The sequence below is a fragment of the Peromyscus leucopus genome, chromosome 1 (genome assembly GCF_004664715.2).
Source record: "Peromyscus leucopus breed LL Stock chromosome 1, UCI_PerLeu_2.1, whole genome shotgun sequence".
Classification (NCBI taxonomy): Eukaryota; Metazoa; Chordata; class Mammalia; order Rodentia; family Cricetidae; genus Peromyscus; species Peromyscus leucopus.
The window spans coordinates 78,396,414-78,418,463 of NC_051063.1; the positions used below are offsets into that span (position 1 = coordinate 78,396,414).

The window sequence follows — 22,050 nt, forward strand, 5'->3', positions numbered from 1 at the left end:
ATGGCTTGGCTCAGGGTCATGTCCATTCTGAACTCTCCCAGATGTCTCCGCCTCTGGCTATCCTGTCCCTCATATCTACAACACACTTTCTCCTCCACCATACCCAGGATCAGTCGTGTCCTCCCCCCACCGAACCCCCCCTCTGTCTTTTTCTTTCTTTTCCTTTCATTTGGTGCTGAAACCAGGAAGTGGAATATATGCGTTTCTTTCCAAGGGACTCAGCTGCTCTGAACCGAGCTGCTGAACTGACTCTCCTAAGATATGTACAGATCAGATCATTTGTTTCCGCTGGCTTTTGCCACCCACCATATTTGGCCTCATTCCAAATTCCAGAGCACGCCTTTCCTCCTGTATTGGTCTCTGGCTCCTAGAGCCTCCTTCACCCACGAGGCCATCTCTCTCTAATGGACGAGCGTCACCCTGAGCTACCCGCTTTGATGACTATGATTACTACAAAAGTCACGCCAGTGTGCTAGGAAACTCCTCTCACCCCCGCTGGGCTCCAGTCGCAAGGACAAGAGACTCCTTTTCTCTATGATTCGGAACATTTCTCTCTGATGTTTCCCATTCTACTTGGAGACACCCTGGATAGAAATTCTTGGGGTTTAGGTGGAAGCCCCACCTGGACCTCACCTCTCTCTCCAGACACCCCCCCACCTGCCCACCCCTGAGAAAGCCTGTCAAGTGGTGGCTCCTCCCCCTGAGATGCTGGAGACCACGCCTACAGAGTATTTAAGGTCCGGCCCATAGCCTTGCCTCGTGGCAAGTTTCGCCTCCTTCCCTCAGACCACCCAGGAATGCTTTGCTCAGATTAAAACCTGGACTTTTAATTGGGCCTGATTTGATTTATTGCATCGGCGGAGAAGCCCAATATTGGGGTATGGAAACCTTTCACTTGGCACAAAGACACTTTGCACCTCACTCAGCTAGCTCTCCCTCGCCTCCCCAGGACTCCAGTCCCACCTGCAATCCCACAGCTTCTGCTCTCAGCTCCCTCCTGACATTTCCTCCCCTCCAGCCGGCCTGCTCGGTCCTTTCCTTAGCCCTCCTGGGCCTCTCTTCCCCCGGGGCAGTATGGAATGTCCCAGCAAGGTTCTTCTGTTCACCAGTCAATGAAGGTCTTCACCCAAAACTCTTTTTGAGAAAGAGGTTTATTTGAGAAAGAGTCTAGGAGAGTAGCTGCCTCTACCAGGGTGGAGAGAACAGCTCACAACTCACAGGGCAGGGTGGTTTATATATAGGATGTCTAGGGAGCGGAGTCAATTGTGATTGGTTAGGTTTTTTTCTGCCCAGGGATTGGCCAGTTTTGTGGGCAAGGGGCAGAGATGGCCCTGATGTCAAGGCCAAACTGTGTTTCTTTTATTGGCCTTGGCTTTTTGACACTACCTCTAAGGCCAGGGCACATTTCTTTCACTGACTCTGATTCTAGGGGCCAAGAGTGTTATTTTGGTACTAGTTTCAGAGTCAGGGCATATTTCCTGGGTTCATTTCTCTGGCCCAGGTCCCAAACACAGGTTGTGTTTCTTTCCCTGGTCCTGGGCCCTAGGGCCAGGATTCTGCTGTCCTGCTCTGTGATTGGTTGATTTCACAAGTCAGTTGGACAGAGATGGCTCTGATCTGAGCTAAACTGTGTTTCTCTCACTGGCCTTATCTGAGCCATCCTTCCCTAATTCTGGGCTCCAGGGTCAGGGTGGGTTTCTTTAGCCAGCCCCTTTCCCCTACAATTGTGTCTCTTTTTCAGGTTAAGAAAGCAACAACGGGTCTCCAAAATATCTTGGATTAGGATGGATTCTTATATGACGATAAATTCCTAAGGTTATAAATATATACTCATATTAACAGAAATTAACTTACAGATGGACGCCTGACTACTTTTGTCTTTGCCAACTGTGCTCTATACCAGGCTTCTAGAAACTTTAAATAAGGAACAACACATGCTTGATGAATAAGGTGTGTTTGATAAATAAGATTTATAAATTCCTAAGGTCTGCTCAGGTTCACAGTAATAGATGTCTTTGCTAACTTTGTTTAGCCTCAGTGTTCGCACGCCTGGAACGGCTTGCCTCAGCTAAGAAAGCCTCAGTCCTGCCTTCCCAAACCCTGCCCTTTCAGAGAAACCGCCAGAAGTCCAGTTCCACCCAGTTTGTGCCCTGCACTACAGCTCACCCCCTCCTCCCCCTCCAAACCCTACCCTCTCAGAGAAACTGCCCAAAGCCCAGTTCTGCAGCGGTGGTGGCCCCAGACCCTGCTCACAGCTTACCATAGCACAAACCCACCTTGGGGAACAGCATCACCCTGTGCTCCTACAGGTATTTAAACAACCCCCTTTAGAGTGTCCATGTGATTTCTCTCCTGCTGTCTTTCCCAAGAGTCACCCAGGAGTACTTTGCTCAGATTAAACCTGGTCCTTTACTTTTTAATTCGGCTCAATTTGGCTTACTGCATCGACAGAGAGACCTACTATGGAGGTACCCAAAATACCTATTATTCAGCTATTTGGATAAGCTGAAGAAACTGATATTCTGTGATGGTATGCCATAAAAGGATAAAGTTCTCAGTCTCTCTATTGACTCTATTTATGGTTTAAAGTTTACTGCATCTGTGGCTTATCTTCAATTAAATCTTTTAAATTTTAAAAATCAAAAATTTTAAGGATCAAACTTAACAGGGGTAAAGCTGTAAAATCCTAATCTTATAATAGCTACTCACTTGTAAACTGTTACATATTCTATTTAGTGACAGGATTTATTTAGCCTACTGTATATTTTTAAAGCAAGCAACTAAAAGAAAGTTAGTTTAGATCAGTTATACTTAATGGATAATGGCTCTCAAACTCTACAGAAATCTGCTGAATATGGCATTTAAAATGTTTAATAAAAAAACACTTCCCATGATAGAAAGGAATGCCAAATCTTAGAGGGAAACCTCAGGTCTCCAAAGAAGATGGGGTAACACAAACTGCTGGGCAAAACTGCCCCATGCCTTGCCCACTGCAAGGACCCTACACACACTGTGGACCCTTTTGGGTTGATTGCCCTACTCTGCCTGATCAAAGTGAGGTCAGTTCCCCCAAGATCCTCCTCTACAGGGGCATCTCTCAGAGGCAGCCGAAGGCCCATGCTACTCTGTGTGGCAGCTGAAGATTAAACACTGTCCTGTATGACAGCCGAAGACTGACCCCCCCCCCCCAATGAAGCCATTGAGACCATGAGAACCCAGGGAGTGGGTAAGTCTCTCATTTTAATTGATACATAGGCCGTTTGGATTGTATCTCTTGCTATAATTTATCCTCTGAAATCTCTGATTATATTGACTGAACAACTGTAGCTTTAACAGCAGCAAACATACCAGCTCCTCCCCAAGGCTACAGCCTGCCTTCTCTTCATATATAAAAATCAGACCTCAGGCCTCACTTTCCTAGAGCTAGTAGGTCTCCACTTGAGGAAGATAGTTTACTTTACCCAGACTCTGAAAGGGTTAAACTCACAGATGATTTTAACCCAAAGTCACTTTTGGGTCCCCAAGCTTTTACTTTTTTTCAAGTGTACACCCAAGATAAAAAGTTTCCCTAAACTCCTTAACTTTACCTTCTGTCCCTAGTCTATCTGTCCCAGTAGATTTCAAATTAACTGTAGATTATGCCAACAACTTGCCAGCCCCAGATGCTCCCTTGGAATCTGCATCCTAGAAGGCTTCAAAAGTGGCTAGCCGCAGGTGGTCCAGCATCACAGACTGTTACAATGAGGCCTGCACTTCCATAGCCTCAGATGCTCCCACAGAGCCTGGACAGTGAAACAGACTGCACTCCATTTTCTTTCCTCCTAGCCTTGTCCAGCATTCCAGCTTTCTTGGGTCCCCAACGATAATGCCCCAATGTTAGCAGGAAATAGTAATAGAAAAGATTATTGATAGGTTTTCTGTTCCCTGATAATAGGTTTCTCCATTGATTCGGTAAGCCAGATGAAGCCAAATTAAAAGGTAAAGGACCAGGTACATTGAGCAAAGCACTCCCAGGTGAGTCCTCCAACCCCCAGAGACGAGGTGGGGGAAGGGGACAGGAGAGAAATCATGTGGCCTCTCTGAAGGAGGGGGCTTAACTACCCTGTGGGTGTGGGGTGATGACACTTCCTCCACAGGCTGGGTTTGTGTCCCATCCTGGTAGGCAGGGTCTTGAGCAGCTAGCCGCCGTGGGGGAAGAGTCGCCACCACCAGAAATTCGGAACTGGACTCCCGCCAGCTTTTCTGAGAGGGAGGGGCTTGGAGAGAGAGAACTGGGGCCGAGCTGGAGATTGCAGCTGAACACCCGGACCTTCTTGGATACACAGGCAGCTGTTCAAATCTGGCTACTTCCTGTTGGCCTGGGATGACATGGGGAGAGGGGTGGTGGTGGTGGTGGTGGTGGTGGTGATGGTGGTGGTGGTGGTGGTGGGTGTCAGGAGTCAGTAGGGAAGAGGAGTCAGGAGTCAGTGGGCTCACGTTCAGCTGGAGGTATGGGTGAAGAAGCATTTGGTTAACTGCCAACCTAGAGATCTTGGGGATCTGTTCCTTGAGGAAGCAGAGAAGGCAAGTTGGTAGGAAGAAAAAACAGATTATTCATACCAGCCCTATGAATGGGGCTAACCCTGGGAAGAGTGAAGACTGCCAGTCAGAATGGACAGAGATGTGCCCTGGTTGTATTGACGAAGTTCTTCAGTTTGTGGAGTGACTCCATACTAGTTTCCATCAGGCCGGACTCCTTGATACAGTAGCAGCGCTCTCTCATAGGAACATGCAGGTGTCTGTCAAACAGCTGCAACAAGTTTACACATTGGGGTCCTAGCAAAGGCTATGGCTTTGGGTTTAAAGGCATGAACATTTTTCCTGTGTCTAGAGAGCCTGGTTTTAGCCCAATGAAACACACCTCTGTAGATCTATACTAAGAAGACAACCAGAGGAAATGTAAACTCTTGAGCTTGTGGCTGAACAGTAAACAGTCAGTGCTCTATCAGTTTATCAGAACTCCATGTATCAATGCCAACACTCAGAACCTCTGAAATTCCAGTGTAACAATAGCATAGAGAGGGAACCAAAGTCCAAAAACCTCTTTATACACCTTCAATCGTTTACTTATACCTTTATAACTTGCATGTATACATCTTAAGTCATTTTCTGTGTTCCTTTAGTAGGAAGTTACATCGGAAACCTGTTTATCCCTTACTATGAAGCCTGTGAACAAGGCAAACCTGTCTGTATTTTTAACAAGAAACTTAACTAATGAACTACCAAGGTGCTTGTAGCCTTGGGAGGTGGGGAGAGAGCTGTTAAACTAATAAATCTATCATTACCCTAGTCATTAAACACCATCAGATTGAGAAGGAGAAATTTCACCTGTGTAAGCAGAAATGAAACAGTTTATTAAAATGATAGGGGTTACCGGCTATCTAGACAGCTACCCCAGGTTCCTCCATGGCCATTGGGGACAGAGGTCCCAGGGCAGTATCATTCTTCAGCTGCCAGGCCCGGAAGATCTGACAGACTTTCCTGTGGAGTAGGAATTTGGGGAGACTGGCCTAGCTTGTCTTGGCAAGCGGGGCAATCAATTCCCCAGTGACCTGCTTGTCCACAGTCTGGACTGAGGCTTGGCTGAGGTGAAAGGCAGTTTTCTGCTCTGTGGCTGGATTTGCTACATTTAAAGCAAGCTCCAGGCGGAAGTTCTTCTGTGCCCATCCATCTTCTTTGGAGGAGATAAGGGTGCTGCAAGGAACTGGCATGTCTCTATCATGAAAAGCTTTTTTATTAAACATTTTAAATGCCATATTCTCAGATCTCTGAAGCATTTGAGGGCCATTACTTGTTAAGTATATCTAAACTAGACAAATGTTTGTTTCTAGCTACTTGTTTTAACTTTGATATATTATATATATAAAAATATATCAAATATTTAAAATAAATATATTCAATAAACATATTGAAATAAAATATATCAAAGTTCAGTCTTCGGCTGTCATACATACAGAACAGTGCTTAATCTTCAGCTGCCACACAGAGTAGCATGGGCCTTCGGCTGCCTCTGAGAGATGCTTCCGTAGAGGAGGATCTTGGGGGAACTGACCTCACTTTGATCAGGCAAAGTAGGGCAATCAACCCAAAAGGGTCCACAGTGTGTGTAGGGTCCTGGCAGCGGGTAAGGCATGGGGCAGTTTTGCCCAGCAGTTAGTGTTACCCCATCTTCTTTGGAATATACATATAAGCTAAATCTGAACATACCAAAGGAGTTGATCCTTTACGACGTGACTGATGGTTTACTTGCATGTCTTATAAGATAAGGATTTTATAGCTTTATCCCTGTTAAGGTTAGCCTTAAAACAAACAAACAAACAAACAAACAAACAAACAGCTTCTGAATGGAAGCTCTTTTCAAGATAAGACTTTTAACTCATAAACACAGTCCACATAGAGACTGGGATCTTTCCTGATCCCTTTATAGTACACCATTATAGAACATAACAGTTTTCTGTATGACTTAGTTTACCCAACTAACTACAGCTTAGCAATGTTAGTAAGAGCAAAGAAGTTAGACATACATTCCTAAACCAGTCTATGTTATCCTGAATAGACCTTAGCTAAGGAGAGACCCTTTGTCAGGCTGCTTAGGTCACCATCTTATTGCATCATAAAATAGGAATACTTTAGTCTCTGGTGTTCAGCTGTGGTCATAAATTCTTATTTCAAGAATGAAGGAGGGAGCTTAACCATAACTTATGGAAGACAAAAGCAAGTTTCAATAGTGTAATCAACTCAGTATCTCTCGAAGGCAAAACCAAATTTTTTTTTCATTTATTTATTTATTTTGGTTTTTTCAAGACAGGGTTTCGCTGTGTAGCTTTGCACCTTTCCTGGAACTCACTCTGTAGCCCAGGCTGGCCTCGAACTCACAGAGATCCACCTGCCTCTGCCTCCCGAGTGCTGGGATTAAAGGCGTGTGGAGGAGGTCTTAAATACAGGCTTACAGTACAATGGCAGAAATTTGCTATCAATGTTTTACAATCTTGCATCTAAGCTGTTAACACCCATTATGCAGGATACACAGACAAGGTACTTCCCTTAAGCATTCAGGAGGTTGAAACCTGGGAGGGAATTAGCATAAGGAGGATATCAAGGTCACAGTCAGCAAGCAAGGCAACAGTTACCCAAAACGGGAGCCAGGGCCCTACAGGTGCCCCTGGCAAAACCAAATTTTAACAGTGTAAACCATTCAGCATCTCTAAAATCAATACCAAGTGGATTACTCTTAGGTTACAAAATCTGACTGCCAGCAAGATACACCCCTGTACATGAATGCATGGAGGTGTAACTTTAATACCTTATCAAACCAGCATTGTTTTAAATCCTATCTTTCATAAATCTTGTTTTCAGGACAGGATGGGAATTATCATACAAGACTCCATCCTAATCCAAAATATCTTGAAGACCTGTTGTCTTCTTGTTGGGCTCACTCCATGTGGTCACCTTTAATCAAGATGGCCGTGAAGTCACATGACCTCCCTCTTCTCTAACCCTAATCAAAATGGTGACTGCCCACGAGGCTGTACTTAATTAAGATGATGGCAGACCAGGTGTTGCTTCCCAGAACAGTTCAATTTGGAGTTACAAGTTTTTAAGTTAAATTTTTCTTACAGATTTTTAACCATACCCAATTCCCTCAGCTTTTTTTAAAAGGTAGAACAGCATAAAATAACTTTAATATTATTTATACCCAAATAGCATCTCTGTTATTGCATCAGATTCAGTGGTCAGAAATCCCAGAGGCAAATTCTGAGCCCAAGCAGTTGCTTGGAATAGTAACAGCTGAGCTAGACACATGGAAAACATAAACTGAGGCATCCAAGACCAGTCAGAAACAAGCATGCAGTGGTCACATACACTCACACATCCAGCTGAGCCTGAAGTAATTCTGTGTGGCTCTCGTGTCCACAAGAAACATACAGGCACAGATCCATACCTGCACAGAAAATAGACAGGTCTTCTCTAACAGTGAGACAAACAAAACTTTCCTTGTGAAACAGATTTTGTTACAAATTACATAGATTTTTAAACCATGTCAGATGAGCAACTAACAAATCCTGAAATAAGAGTTTACATTATAGAGCAGCATGTAAGAAACCATAGGAACCTAATCCCAGCACTCAGGAGGCAGAGACAGGCAGATCTTTGTGAGTTCGAGGCCAGCCTGGGCTACAGAGTGATTTCCAGGACAGGCTCCAAAGCTACACAGAGAAACCCTGTCTCAAAAGACCAAAAAAAAGAAAAAAAAGAAAAAAAGAAAAAGAAAAAAAGAAACCATAGGAACAAAAGATTTAAAGATTTTTAGGAGTGAGGAAGTAGAGCCTTAGAGGTAAGAGTGATAGGAATTCCCACCTTGCCCCTACGGTCGCGCATGCCAGGTGGGACACTTAGTTATTTCCGGGTCATACGTCCTGTGTGACCCATGACCCTGTGGCTGTGTGGTTGTGTAAAGCACCTGGTGCAACCACGTGATCTATGCACATGCGTGAAGTAGCCATGTGGGCCTGTGTGCGCAGGTGCGGCTTGGCCTTTAAAAGCCGGACCCCAGGTTCCCCTGCCCCCTTCACACACATGTGTCCTTTCAGCAGGCCTGTGCAGATCTATCCTTCTCTCCTTATCTTAATAAAACTCTTGTTAGTGGCTTCTGTCCTGTTCCGTGACTTTTCCTTGCAGGGTAAGAACACCACTAAAAAAGCAACAAAGAGACTTTGGAATGTGGGTCTGCAGGCCAAAAGAGCCAGAGCCACGTGGAGAATACAGTGGGCTAGAGTTTAAGCTGTGGGTCATAGCATAGTGGGTCTGCAGTCTGAGTGCAAGGTGAGAGCAGGCCAGGAAGGAGCAGAAAACAAAGGAGGCGTCCATGTGGATCTGCAGGCCAAAAGAACCAGACAAGCATACATGTGTCCATGTGAAAGTAACATAGGAAGAACAGGACTCTGAAATTTGGAGTTAGATTCAGTCACAGACAAACGATCTGTACATAACCCTATTGAGGGCCAGGTCAGCAGACCCTGTAAGGGAGAACAGACATGTGCTGGGCATGAAGCAGCTGGCCTCTCCAGCTTTGACTCCTGAGTTGTAACAAGCATAAGGATGGGACATTTATGCAGTTTAGGGTGGGGGAGCAGACAGGAACAAACAAAGAGAATGGATCTGTTGTGGGGGGAGTGGGTGGACAGAATTCCAGCATGATAGAGTGGGAGAGCAGGCAGGAATAAAGAGAACAGGTCTGTTGCAGATAGAATCCCCGCATAATCAGACCAAATACCAGGAGAGTCTAGTGAGTAAAAAGGCCAAGTGGGTTCCTTTTGGCAGGCCCTACCAAGGTATGCCATTAAGAGAACGTCCCAGGAATAACAGAGTTAGTGCAAAGGTTTATTGGTGGATGGGGAGAAAGAATGAAAGGCCATTTTGGAATGGAGCCATGAGAATGAGAGAGACCAGTACAAAGAATAACAGAACAGGGAAGAGGAAGGGGCAGGAATGCAGGGCTCAAAACCCTGGATGAGGGAGCTCAAACCTTGTCATATGGCGTGAGACAGCCCCAATTTGGATAAATTTTGTAGTAAACACTCCAGGAGTGTCTGAAGATTGGATTTAGACCTGCAGTTGCCCATTTCCAAGCCTGTGCCTGTGAATCAACTGCTTTAGGCTGGGGGAGGGGGCGGGGTAAAGGGATGGGAACTACAAAGGGTCCCATGGAACAAAGATGGTCTTTGCTCTAGAAACAGATGGGGGGGGGGCGGTTGTGTGGCCATGGCTTGGCGGCAACTCCAAGAATCTTTGACCCAGAAGGTGTCTTGACTTGGAAGAGGTCGGGACTGCTATAGGCCGTGGCTTGGAAATGGTTGACTTACCCAAGTCAAGTCAATCAATCTAGTCTGGCGAAGAGGGAAATAAAAAGAAGAGTGGCTTCCCACGTGGCCAGGGGACTGGCGGAGAAGGCTCACCTCTTCCGGGGCTTCTGGCACCAAGATGATACGTTTTCTGTACCCTGATAATAGGTTTCTCCACAGATGCAATAAGCCAGATCAAGCCAAATTAAAAGGTAAAAGACCAGGCCCACCTGAGCAAAGCACTCCCTGCTGAGTGTTGGTTTTAATGCAGCGGTGCAAGGAAAACGTGCAGGGAGTGGGGGGGGGCGAGGAGGAGGAGAAGAAGTGGGGAGGAGTCTGTGACCCGATTTTTATGGATTCCCCTGCCCATGCGCATATGGGCTTACAGAGCTACACCACACATGCGCATAGACTGCGCGATCATGCTGTGCGCAAATTGCAAATTACACAGTGCACGGATTATGTAGGACGCAAGCCTGGAACGATTAATCGATTAATCGGTTTGCCAGCGCATGCATGGTCATGTAGCTGGGGGAGTGGCCAGGAATTCCGACAGTGAGTCCTCCAATCCCCAGAGATGGCCCCTCTGAAGGAGGGGCTTAAATATGGGTGATGACACTTCCTCCACAAGTTGGGTATGTGCCCCATCATGGTAGGCAGGGTCTTGAGCAGCTAGCAGCCGCAAAGGAGGAGCCCCTGCTGCTCATGGTCTCAGCCTGGAATATGGAACTGGACTCTCAGCAGCTTTTCTGAGAGGGTAGGGTTTGGGGAGAGAGAACTGGGGCGGAGCTGGAGATTCCAGCCGAACAATTATATGTCACCCCTTATCATTTATTACCAACAAAAGGGCTGGGATATTAGGTCTCAAACCCAGGACAAATGGCCGAGGTGCCTATTTAACATATCAAAATGGCCCTGGCCATCAGGTTCTCCCAGAATCCCTGAGTCCCTACCTGTTACAGGATTTGACTAGCACACCCTACCCGCTACCCTGAACTCCAGCCCAGGGGCTGGGGTGCCCTTCCCCCATGGGCTTTTTCCCATATTATCCAGCCATTTTGGCTGCATGGTCTGAAAGGGAAAAATCAGTAGCCATCTTGAGAGATGCTTCCCCTTCCCCTCCCCTCCTCCAAAGGTATTTGCTGACCAGCAGTTTTAGAAGTGACCAGAAGTTGAACTTAAGGCTGGGACAATAAGTCTATGTATCCTGGACTTGGCAAAACAAGATATGGGGAGTAATGGACTCAACTGACCAGAAGTTGAACTCAGGGGACAGTAGGACTGGAAGAATAAATCTGAATGTGTATATCCTGGGTTCAACAAAAGCAGGACAAAGGGAGTAAAAACTTATGTCCCTAGGATACCCTGAATCCTGGTAGCCATCAGCAACCTCATGCTTGTAGTTCAGCCAGTAACTTCAAAGAACAACCCCCCCCCCAATCCCCTTCATCCAATCCCAAGCTGCATGTAGACTTTTCCTATATAAACCCCTTAACGTGAGTGCTCGGGGGCCATTTTCCTCCACCCGCTGTGTCGGATGTTGGATGGCAGACCAAGCTTGCTTGTTTTGTTAAAAACCTCTGTGTGCTTGCATCGGATATCAGCTCTGTGGTGGTCTTGCTTGGAAGACTTGCGACCTGCTCACAACAGGTCCTTTTACCCTTTTGGCCTCTTGGTCTCCTGGCTTTCCCCTCTCTCCTCATGTGGCCCGGCTAAGGGTCATGTCCACTCTGGAGTCTCCCAGATGTCTCTGCCTCTGACTGTGCTCTCCCTCCTATCTACAATAAACTTTCTCCTCCACCATACCTAGAGGCAGTCATATCCTTTTTTTTTTTTTTAAAGGTTTATTTATTTAGTGTATGAGTGCTCTATCTGCATGTACACCTTTATGCCAGAAGAGGGCATCAGATCCCACTATAGATGGTTGTGAGCCACCATGTGGTTGCTGGGAATTGAACTCAGGACCTCTGGAAGAGCAGCCAGTGCTCTGAACCACAGAGCCATGTCTCCAGCCCGTTTCTTTTTTCTTTTTCTTTCTTTCTTTCTTTCTTTCCTTCCTTCCTTCCTCCCTCCCTCCTTCTTTCTCTCTCTCTCTCTCTCTCTCTCTCTCTCTCTCTCTCTCTCTCTCTCTTTTGTTTTTGTTTTTTGTTTTTTGAGACAGGGTTTCTCTGTGTAGCTTGCGCCTTTCCTGGATCTTGCTCTTTAGACCAGGCTGGCCTCGAACTCACAGAGATCCACCTGCTCTGCCTCCCGAGTGCTGGGATTAAAGGTGTGCGCCACGACCGCCCGGCCTCCAACCCGTTTCTTTTTTTTCATTCAGGGGTGCGTGCATGCGTGTGTGTGTGTGTGTGTGTGTGTGTGTGTGTGTGTGTGTGTGTGTTTGTAGAGGCCCTATGTAGATGTCCAGAGTCATCTTCCCCAGCTTTTCCACCTTACTCATTGAATCAGCTCTCTCAGTCAAACCCAAGTTCACCAGTAAGCTTAGTCTTGCTAGCTGGGCCGTTCTGAGAAGGCTGGCATTCCAGGCGGGCTACTTGGCATTTGTGAGGGTTCTGGGGGTTGAACTCAGATCCTCACACTTGTGCAGTAAGCCCCTTGCCCACCAAGCCATTGACCCAGATCATGCCTGGCATTTTTACACAAGATTCTGGGGATTCAATTCAGGTCCTCATGCTTTGAGGCAAGCTATCTCCCCACCTCAAGGAGAGATTTTCTTTATTATTCCCAACTTTTCTTCCTCTAGTCAATAATACTTATTAAACCTTCATGAACCCTGGGTGCTCCCAGGGACAGTGAAGATCTCTGTTGGCACCTACAGCCTAGGGCTGTGGCTCCTCCCTCAGCTTGCTTAAGGTCCTGGATTGCCAATGGCATTTAAAAAAAAAAAAAAAAAAAAAAAAAAAAAAGAGTGGAACAGTCTGCATTCTGATTCAAGATGTAGATAAGGAGATTAACTAGTGTAATTTAAAACTGAGGAAAACACTAGAAAGGAAAGAAAACAAGGATGTGAAGTCAGAAAAGTACCTGGGAGTTCTGGGCTGGCCTTTCTGAGGAAGTAACGTTTGAACTGAGAGCTGACTGAGGACGGCAGTCGGCCAAGTGGAAAGGCAGCATGTTCAAAGGCCCTGTGGTTAGCAGAGCTGCTCAGTAAGCTGACTGTGGTGAAGGGAGGTGGAAGGATGATGGAAAATAGCATCATTTCCTCCTCACGTGGGCTCCAGTCTCCATGGGGTTTTAAGAAGGGATTTCGAAGAAGAGATAGCTAGGGAGAAACACCGTGGGGTGCTAGGCAGGTGGGGATTGCCTGCTATTCAAAGCCTCTGCTTCCTAAGCCTCATTCTCCCTTCTTGGCCCCTCAGCTCAATCAAGGGAAGTTAGGGCCCCTGCCACCTGTGGTGTCTGTCCCCTGAGGTTTGCCTGGGGCAAACAGGAAGTCACAGCCCAGTTGAGACGGGCCTGGGACTCAACTGAGAAAGCATGTCTCTTGGGTCTCTAGTCTTTCCTTTCCTGTCATCAGTGAAAGGCACAGGCACACACACACACACACACACACACACACATATGCACAACACACACACAAATGCTCAAACTACTGAACCACCTTCCCTGTGTGACTTTAGAGAATGCCCTTCCCTTCTTGAGGCCTACACCCCCATTTCCATGAATTTCTATAACTGCATCGGGGCTTCGCTGGAACATAAAGGGACCTTAACCAGAAGTCATTTTTAAAGACCACTGCAAAGGGTGACAGTGGCTCTTGCTCCCCACACAGCTGTCCAGCCCCCTCCCAGCTTTGAGTGATGTGTCCCCAGAACAGTCTCTGGGGTCAGCTGTCTTACTAACTTGCTTAGACACTAGGAAATTTAACCATGGCTTTGCAGCAGCTAATGGCTCCACTCTCAGGTATTAGCTGACGCTGTCTCTCAGAAGCTGAACTGTAGGCTGGGCCAACACACACACACACACACACACACACACACACACACAAACACACACACGCCACTTTTTCTTCTTGTGCTGGAACCCAGGGAATTTTATATGTTTGGCAAGTGCTCTACCATTGGGCTACATTACATACCCAGCTCACAATTCCTTCTGTTTGTTTGTTTGTTTGTTTGTTTATTCATTCATTCATTCATTTATTTTTGAGGGAGATTGAGACAGGGTCTCACTATGTAGCCCTGGCTGGCCTGGAACTCACAGAAGTCTGCCTGCTGCTGCCTCCCAGTTGCTGGGGTTGAAGGTGTGTGTCACTGTGCCTGTTGGGCTCTTCCTTTTTTGAAATGGGGTCTTGCTATGTAGCCCAAGCTGGAATGAAACCCAGTATGTGATGTGTATATGTATCTCTGTGTGTGTCTGTATGTGTTGTGGTAGCAGGGACTGAATCAAGGGTCTTGTATATACACTATCACTGAACTTGTCCTCAGCTTTTTAAAAAATATTTTTAAGTTTTCAGACAGGGTACATAACTGTGACATACATGCAGAGTGCCTAGAATCCTAACAGCGGGAACAGGGCCTGTCTCCAGCTCTTTCACAGGCTCTTAGGACCCTACTCCTTGTACTGGGTCACCTTGTCCAGTCTTAACACATGGGGAGGTGCTTAGTCTTACTGCAACTTGATATGCCATGTTTGGTTGATACTCACGGGAGACCTGTCCTTTCCTAAACAGAAACAGAGGAGGAATGTTTTGTGGGGGTAGGAACTGAGGGGGTGTTAGGGGAGAGGGACTAGGAGGGGAGGAGGGAGAGAGGGGAAACTACAGCCAGGATATAAAATTTATTTATTTAAAAAAAATTTTTTTTTTCAGATGGGGTCTCACTAAGTAGTTTAGACTGGCCTTGAACTCACTTTGCTGTTCAAGATAGCCTTGACTTTTGTGATCCTCTCAAGTAGCTGGAATTGTAGGACTGGATCAGCACATCCAATATAAAGTCCTAACACTATCCACAGGTGATAGAGAAAAAAAAAAAAAAAATGGAAGCCAGGCATGGCGGCACATGCCTTTAATCCCACCACTGGGGAGACAGAGGTATGAGATAGGATCAGAGTCTGGAGAAGGGAGAGGAAAGGAGACCGGAAATCTGTATCCACTCATTGGACAGATATTCACCAGCTACCACTAAGTGGAAAACACGGTGCGAGCCCTGGTGACGATGTTAGCTTCCCCCCTTGGGGCTTCCATGCTGAAACATACATAAGGTCATCTACTTGGGCCAAGTGGGGGGTGGCAGGGAGGGGACAACTGTTGTGGATCTGGAACAGTGCCTGCAAAAGGGGGCCTGAGGTGTGAGCACCCCTTTCCTCCACAGGGGGACTGCCACCACCCCCACAGACACCCATGGTTCATTGCCCACCAGCGTCCTGCCCGCCCCAGCATTCTCCGCGGCACAGAGAAGCTGAGTGCCCCGGGGAGCCCGGCTACCATGCCATCTCCTCTCCCCCTCTCCTGCCTCTTCTTCCTTACCCTTGTAGGAGGCAGGACCCCCCAGAAGCCGATCCTGGTGGAGGTAGAAGGTATGTCTGCCTGTCTTTCTGAAGGGAAGGAGCTGGGGTTGGAAGCCTGGGTTCTGGGCTGAATACCTGGCCTTCTCTGGGCCTCCATTTTCTTAGTAAACTTCTGGGAGGAGTCAGAAGAGACCCTCAGGGCTTCCCATATGGTGAACTCCTGGGGTCCTTTGGTTTATGAAGAAGGAAGGGGGGCTGGGGCTCCCCTCTATCTCTCCCCACAGAGGGAAGCAACATTTTGCTGCCATGCCTCCCGGACCCCTCACGGGTCTCTTCTGAGAAGCTGGCCTGGTATCGAGGGAATCAGTCAACCCCCTTCTTGGAGCTGACCCTAGGGTCCCCAGGCCTGGGCCTGCAGGTGGGGCCCCTGGGAATCTTGCTAGTCATTATCAACGTCTCGGACCATATGGGGGGCTTCTACCTGTGCCATAAGAGCCCCCCTTTCAAGAAGGATACCTGGCAGCCTGCCTGGACAGTGAACCTGGAGGACAGTGGTGAGTGCCCGGCAGAGCTGGGGAGTGGGGGTTGATTGGAAAGTGGGGCTCTCCAAGGACCGGGAAAGTTTTTCAGTCAAGGTGGGGCCACAGCGGCTGAGGAGGAAGGGGTTAGTTATAGGCAGCTGGTTCCCATGGCTTGGTAACTACTCTGAGCTACCCCACATCTCTGTCTCGCTCGTCTGTCAATCATAGTTGCTTTCTCTCTGTATCTCTGGCTCTGCCTTTCTGGGTCTCTGTATCTCCCCCGTCTCATGTATGGCTTGGGGTTTCTTCCCAGGGGAGCTGTTCCGCTGGAACGCTTCGGATATAAGGGACATGGACTGTGGCCTGGAGAACAGGTCTTCAGGGAGCCACAGGCCCGCTTCTGGTTCCCAAAACATTTCCTGGCTGTATGTGTGGGCTAAAGACCAGCCTGAGGCCGTGAGGACAGGGTCTGTATGTGCCCCACGGAGGGTCAGTCTGAATCAGAGTCTCATCAACCAAGGTAAGGGGACAGTGCTTGGGGAGGCTGGGAAGTGGGTCCCAAGGATAGGGATGGTGCTGGGAACTGGAGGGTTTGGGGAGACGAGACCCCATGGATTATATTTTCATTATCTTTTCTCTCCATGCTCTAGCTCTCACTGTAGCCCCTGGCTCCACACTTTGGCTGTCCTGTGGGGTACCCCCTGTCCCAGTGGACAGAGGCTCCATCTCCTGGACCCATGTGCATCCTTGGAGGCCTAATGTTTCATTACCGAGCCTAAGCCTTAGGGGAGAACACCCAGTCCGAGAGATGTGGGTTTGGGGGCGTGTTCTGTCACTGCCTCAAGCCACAGCTTTAGATGAAGGTACCTATTATTGTCTCCATGGAAACCTGACCATCGAGATGCATGTGAAGGTCATTGCAAGGTCAGGTAGGGTTTCTCTCAATTCTGGGAATCTGTGTGGAATTACTGAAATTATTGGAAGGGTTAAAAAGAACTGTGGTCAGGGGTAGTGTGTGTATTTAGCATGTATGAGGCCCTGGGTTCCATCCCTAGTGTGTGTGTGTGTGTGTGTGTATGTGTGTGTGTGTGTGTGTGTGTGTGTAGACAGAGACAGACAGACAGACAGGAGGCTGGTGGTACACAACGGTAACCGTAGAACTTGTGAGACTGAGGCATGAATATAAGTTCTAAGCCTGTCTAGCACTAGGACCAGCTTCAAGCCTCACCCCAAACTCCAGTTTGTACACTGAATACTAACTGTAGCTCTTTGTTCATTGCTTCTGAGAACTGGTTTTTCTGGGTCTTCTCCTGTGAGCTTTGGTGACCTCTTCCTCCCAAACCCTCCCCGTTGGAGTCCTGGGTCTTGTACTCACGCCTATCCACACCCGATTCTCATTCTCATCCTCCCAGGGCTCCTAGTTTCCCATGGCTTCTATCTGCCCTGGGCTCCACGCTCCCCATACCCAGCCATCTCCTGGAATTGACATTTGATGTCCCACGGACATCCCTGGCTTGCTATATAAAGTCAAACTCAGCATCTTTCCCACCTGCACTCTTCTGGGTGGCTTCGAACAAGCTCTTGGGTGGAGCGTGGGTCGTGTGCCCAAGTTGAGGAGCTTGACTTTCTTCCTCTTCCTCACTCCATCCATCCAACCGGCCACAATGTCAGCCTTTGCTGTCTCCTCAATACAATCCCACTGTGCTATCCTGACCACAACCCTTACATGCTACCTCCACTTCCACTCCAAACTTGATCTCAACACGTTGGATTCTAACTTGGTAAACTCACTTTGCCCTACATTTTAACCATGATTATCCTTAACTGCAGAATTAACCTTCCCCTAATCCTGACATTGCTTGGATAATACCCATGCTTTGTATGTGGTTTGTTAGATGGTGTCTTGTGCTCTGTGGAATACTCTGTCCTCCTGGGAAGAACAGTTCCTTAGTGGAGAGGAACCCTCTGTGGAGCTCAAGACTTTAAAGTCTTTAAGACAGACATATCTCCCTGGAGGGGTTGGGGAGTAAGTTAGACGCCTTATGGGATCCTTGTCTCACAGCGCCTTCCTCCCAGCAGTGTGGCTCTGGCTGCTGAGGACTGGTGGATGGATGATCCCAGTTGTGACTATAGTCTATCTCATCTTCTGTATGGTTTCTCTGGTGGCTTTTGTCTATTTTCGAAGAGGTGAGTCATGCCTCCCAGTTTCTCCAAATTCTACCCGATCTTTCCCAGAATAAAACCACACTGGGCATCTGACATGTCCCACAGCCCTGCCCTTTCTTCTTTAATACCTCCCAAACTTCCCAGGGACCCTAGTGTTTGTACAACCACCTCCTCTAGTGAACCAAAGGCCCTCCCCTGTGTCCCCCGCATTCTCCTCCTGCCAGGCAGCCCCCCCCTCACTCTGATCGATCTCTTTAAATCCCACCAGCCCTTATCCTGAAGAGGAAAAGAAAGCGAATGATGGACCCGGCCAGGAGGTAAAGGAGCAGCTTTATACTCTTTCTTCCATCCTGGGGGCCTTGGCACCATCTCTGTGGTTGAAATGCTACCCAAGTTCAGAGGCTGCCTCCAAAATCATCTTCCTTGGCACGGTCCCCAACTCACTGGTAGACTGTCCCTACACAGTTAACCTCCAGAACAGACTGGAACAGAGAATCCCTACATGGTTTAGCCTCAAGGTGCACCAACCCTTTCTCCCCCCCAGATTCTTCAAAGTGACCCCTCCCTCAGGAAACGGGACCCAGAATCAGTATGGGAACGTGCTCTCCCTTCCGACACCTACCTCCGGCTCAGGTGAACACCCCCCCACCCCCCTCCCACCCCCCCTCCCACCCCCTCACCCCCCCCCCACCCCCCTCCCACCCCCTCACCCCCCTCCCACCCCCCCTCCCACCCCCCCACCCCCCCCCACCCACCCCACCCCCGCGCACGCGCAGGGGCCTTCGACTCAAGGCCAGTTACCCAGGCGCACAGAGACTTTAGGCAGGCCCTAAAGCATTGTCTCCTTTTCTCCCTGTCTGTGATGACCATTTTAAAACACTCTTTCTCATCAGCCTACTCTCAGCGTTGGGCGGCTGGCCTGGGGAGTGCCAGTGGGTCCTATGGCAACCCGCGCATTGAAGTCCAGGACACTGAAGCTCAGAGCCATGAGACAGGTCAGATTGAAGGGTCCTTCTTCACTTTGAGAATGTTGGAGCAGCCTGCGGTGGGGTCAGTGGACTGGGGGTGGAGGAGGAGAGATATTGATAACTCAGTTCTCCACACTGGTCCCAAATTCAGAGCTGGAAGAAGAAGGGGAGGCCTATGAAGAGCCAGACAGTGAGGAGGGTTCCGAGTTCTATGAGAACGACTCCAACCTTGGGCAGGACCAGCTTTCTCAGGGTGAGGCCCCACTTCCCCTGGTCATGACACTTCCCCGACTGTGGACCTCTGTTAGAGATGCCCCTTTTTCTGTACCAGATGGTAGTGGTTATGAGAACCCTGACGATGAGCCCACGGGTCCAGGGGAGGAAGACTCCTTCTCTAACGGTAATGTGGGGTCCTTGCGGGGCTGGCGGCCAGGGAAGCGCGCTTGGTGCTGTAGAGCTCCTAACACACGGGAACACTGCTTGAATTCTTTCTCTGTTCCACAGCCGAGTCTTATGAAAACGCCGACGAGGAGCTGGCCCAACCTGCTGGCAGGACAATGGGTGTGTATGTGTGCGTGCGCGTGCATGTGCGTGTGCGTGTGCGTGTGTGTGTGTGTGTGTGTGTGTGTGTGTCTGAAAAGTGGTCACTCTGGGACAAGGCTGGAGACCAGGAGAAAAAGTGACGTGTCTCTTCTTGTTCCAGACTTCCTGAGCCCCCATGGATCTGCCTGGGACCCCAGCCAAGAAGCATCCTCGCTTGGTGAGAGATGCTTAGGATCACCCTTATTTGGTCAATTCAGGCTGATATAATCTTAGCTTTGACCCCAAGCCCAAGCCTCATATTAGGCTTCATTCCTAACTCTGACCTCCACCCTCTATCCTGTTTTCCTAGTATTTATACTATCTCTAACCTTGAACATCAATGTCCACCCAAGTGGGCCTGACAGAGTTGTTTGTGTCTGGAATCCCAAGTCTGTGGGAGGGAGGCTGAGGCAGGAAGATGGCCATGGGCTTGAGGCTAGCCTGGGGTACTTAAGTGAATTCCAGGCCAGCCTAGGCCGAAACCTTGTAGCAAAAAACGAAACAAAAAATACCCAACCAACCAACAAAAAATTGAAGCCAATGTTTTCCCACCTGGAGTTTGACCTCTACCAAACCCCAGTCTAATGGAGTCTTAACCTTGACTCCAGCTGTCCGTGTAATTTCCTGTGATCTTGACTTTGACTCTTCCCGATTCTGTTCTTGACTCTTCCTTTGGCCTTGGCCATCCTAAGACTGAGTAGGATCTTTTGTTTTGTTTTTATTTTATTTTCCGGAGCTGAGGACCGAACCCAGGGCCTTGTGCTCTACCACTGAACTAAATCCTCAACCCAGAGTAGGATCTTTTTTATTGTTGTTGTTTGTTTTAAGAGTTGGATTTCTCTGTGTAGACCTGGCTGTCCTGGAACTCACTCAGTAGGCCAGGCTAGCCTTGAACTCGCAGAGATTGGCCTGCCTCAGGCTCCTGAGTGCTGGAATTAAAGGCTTGCGCCACCACCCCCCGGCTCTGAGTAGGATTTTGATGCTGAGCAAATCATTCCTAGTTTGACATGAGAAGTTTCCACTTTCCCCTGCTTGGCTCCTGCCTCATGGTATTCGGCACTTCCCTCCCCACAAGCCCCAGCAGGGTTTCAGGGTCTCTAATTTTCCATTCCCTACCTAAGCAGGGTCCCAGTCCTATGAGGATATGAGAGGGATACTGTATGCAGCTCCCCAGCTCCGATCGATTCAGTCTGGCCCCAGCCACGAGGAAGGTGGGTGCTTCTGCCCGCTTCTTAGTTGTCCTCTGGACCACTCCCTCCTGTCTCCTTCCCATCCTGTGGATACTTTCCTTTTTCCTGGTCTTATCTAGATGCAGACTCTTATGAAAACATGGATAAATCTGATGATCTAGAGCCAGCATGGGGAGGAGAAGACCATATGGGGACTTGGGATACCAGGTGACTCCCAAGTGACTAGGTGAGCTGGACACTGCCCCTGGGAAAGGGGAGCAAGAGGGGGATGAATACAGATGGCAGTGCAGTGCTGGCTTCTGGGGAAAGGAAGGGGAGGGTTTCCAGGGCCAGGTGGATGGGGCCTCGACGCCTGCCCATCATTGTTTTTTTCTACATAGCCCGGGCTTCCTCAGGCCCCAAGAACCACATCCAACTCTGAAATCTGGAGGTCCCAAGCAGATGGTGTCGGTCACTGAAATAACCTTGTTTAGGATGTGTGTATGTGGACACACACACCCTCAAATGCATGTACAAAGCTTCCTTCCCACCCTTTTTATTTTCCCCAAATAAACTCAACAAGCCACTCAAGTTCTCTGAAGCAATGCCCTTGTGTGGGAGAGGAAGGAAAGATGGGGTTGGATGCACTCCCGAATCACCCAAAGGAAGGAGGGCTGCAGTTTGAATATAGCCTGGCTCCAGCCTTCCCATGGCTTGGCATTAGCCACCTTCCGAACATCCAGGGATGCCGATATGCTCATCCACTATCCAGCTGATGTCCCGTGAGGAAGACTGTGATGGGATTGGCACTCTAGTTAGAAAACATCGTCTAGCATCACTACAGATTTTTTTTTTTTTGTCTTCTCTATTCTAAGCATTAACATCTATGAGCCATTTCATCCTTTGATAAGGTCACAAACTTCTTGAGTATGCCAGGATTTATCAAAGTAAATTTATGTGTAGAACTGAAGTGTGTGTGTGTGTGTGTGTGTGTGTGTGTGTGTGAGAGAGAGAGAGAGAGAGAGAGAGAGAGAGAGAGAGAGAGAGAGAATGAGAATTTTTTGAGATGAGATTTTTGATATGTATCTTACTTAGGGTTTCTATTTCTGTGATAAACCACCATAACCAAAAGCAACTTGGGGAGGAAAGGGTTTATTTCATCTTACAGCTTATAGCCTATCATCCAGTGAAGTCAGGGCAGGAACTCAAGGCAGGATTTGGAGGCAGGAGTTGATGCAGAAGCCATGAAGAAGTGCTGTTTACTGGCTTGCTCTCCATGACTTGCTTAGCCTGCTTTATTATAGAACCCAGGGCT

General features: G+C 48.2%; 1 protein-coding gene across 4 annotated transcripts; it reads left to right on the plus strand.

The window, feature by feature from the left end:
• The first annotated feature begins 15,080 nt into the window (after positions 1 to 15,080).
• Positions 15,081 to 21,326, plus strand: Cd19 (CD19 molecule). 4 transcript variants are annotated; one of them, XM_037210743.1, is made up of 15 exons: positions 15,081 to 15,398; positions 15,614 to 15,883; positions 16,164 to 16,370; positions 16,501 to 16,779; positions 17,927 to 18,037; positions 18,285 to 18,333; positions 18,561 to 18,649; positions 18,910 to 19,011; positions 19,136 to 19,237; positions 19,316 to 19,384; positions 19,489 to 19,545; positions 19,688 to 19,744; positions 20,688 to 20,777; positions 20,876 to 20,982; positions 21,137 to 21,326. In XM_037210743.1, exons 1-14 carry the CDS (start codon positions 15,308 to 15,310, stop codon positions 20,965 to 20,967), a joined length of 1,665 nt encoding a protein of 554 aa, XP_037066638.1. In that variant the 5' UTR covers positions 15,081 to 15,307; the 3' UTR covers positions 20,968 to 20,982; positions 21,137 to 21,326. The 4 variants fall into 4 exon arrangements, with proteins under 4 accessions (XP_037066638.1, XP_037066645.1, XP_028717164.1 ...); XM_037210750.1 differs by having other exon boundaries at positions 15,082 to 15,398; positions 17,930 to 18,037; XM_028861331.2 differs by having other exon boundaries at positions 15,084 to 15,398; positions 20,691 to 20,777.
• The last annotated feature ends 724 nt before the right edge of the window (positions 21,327 to 22,050 follow it).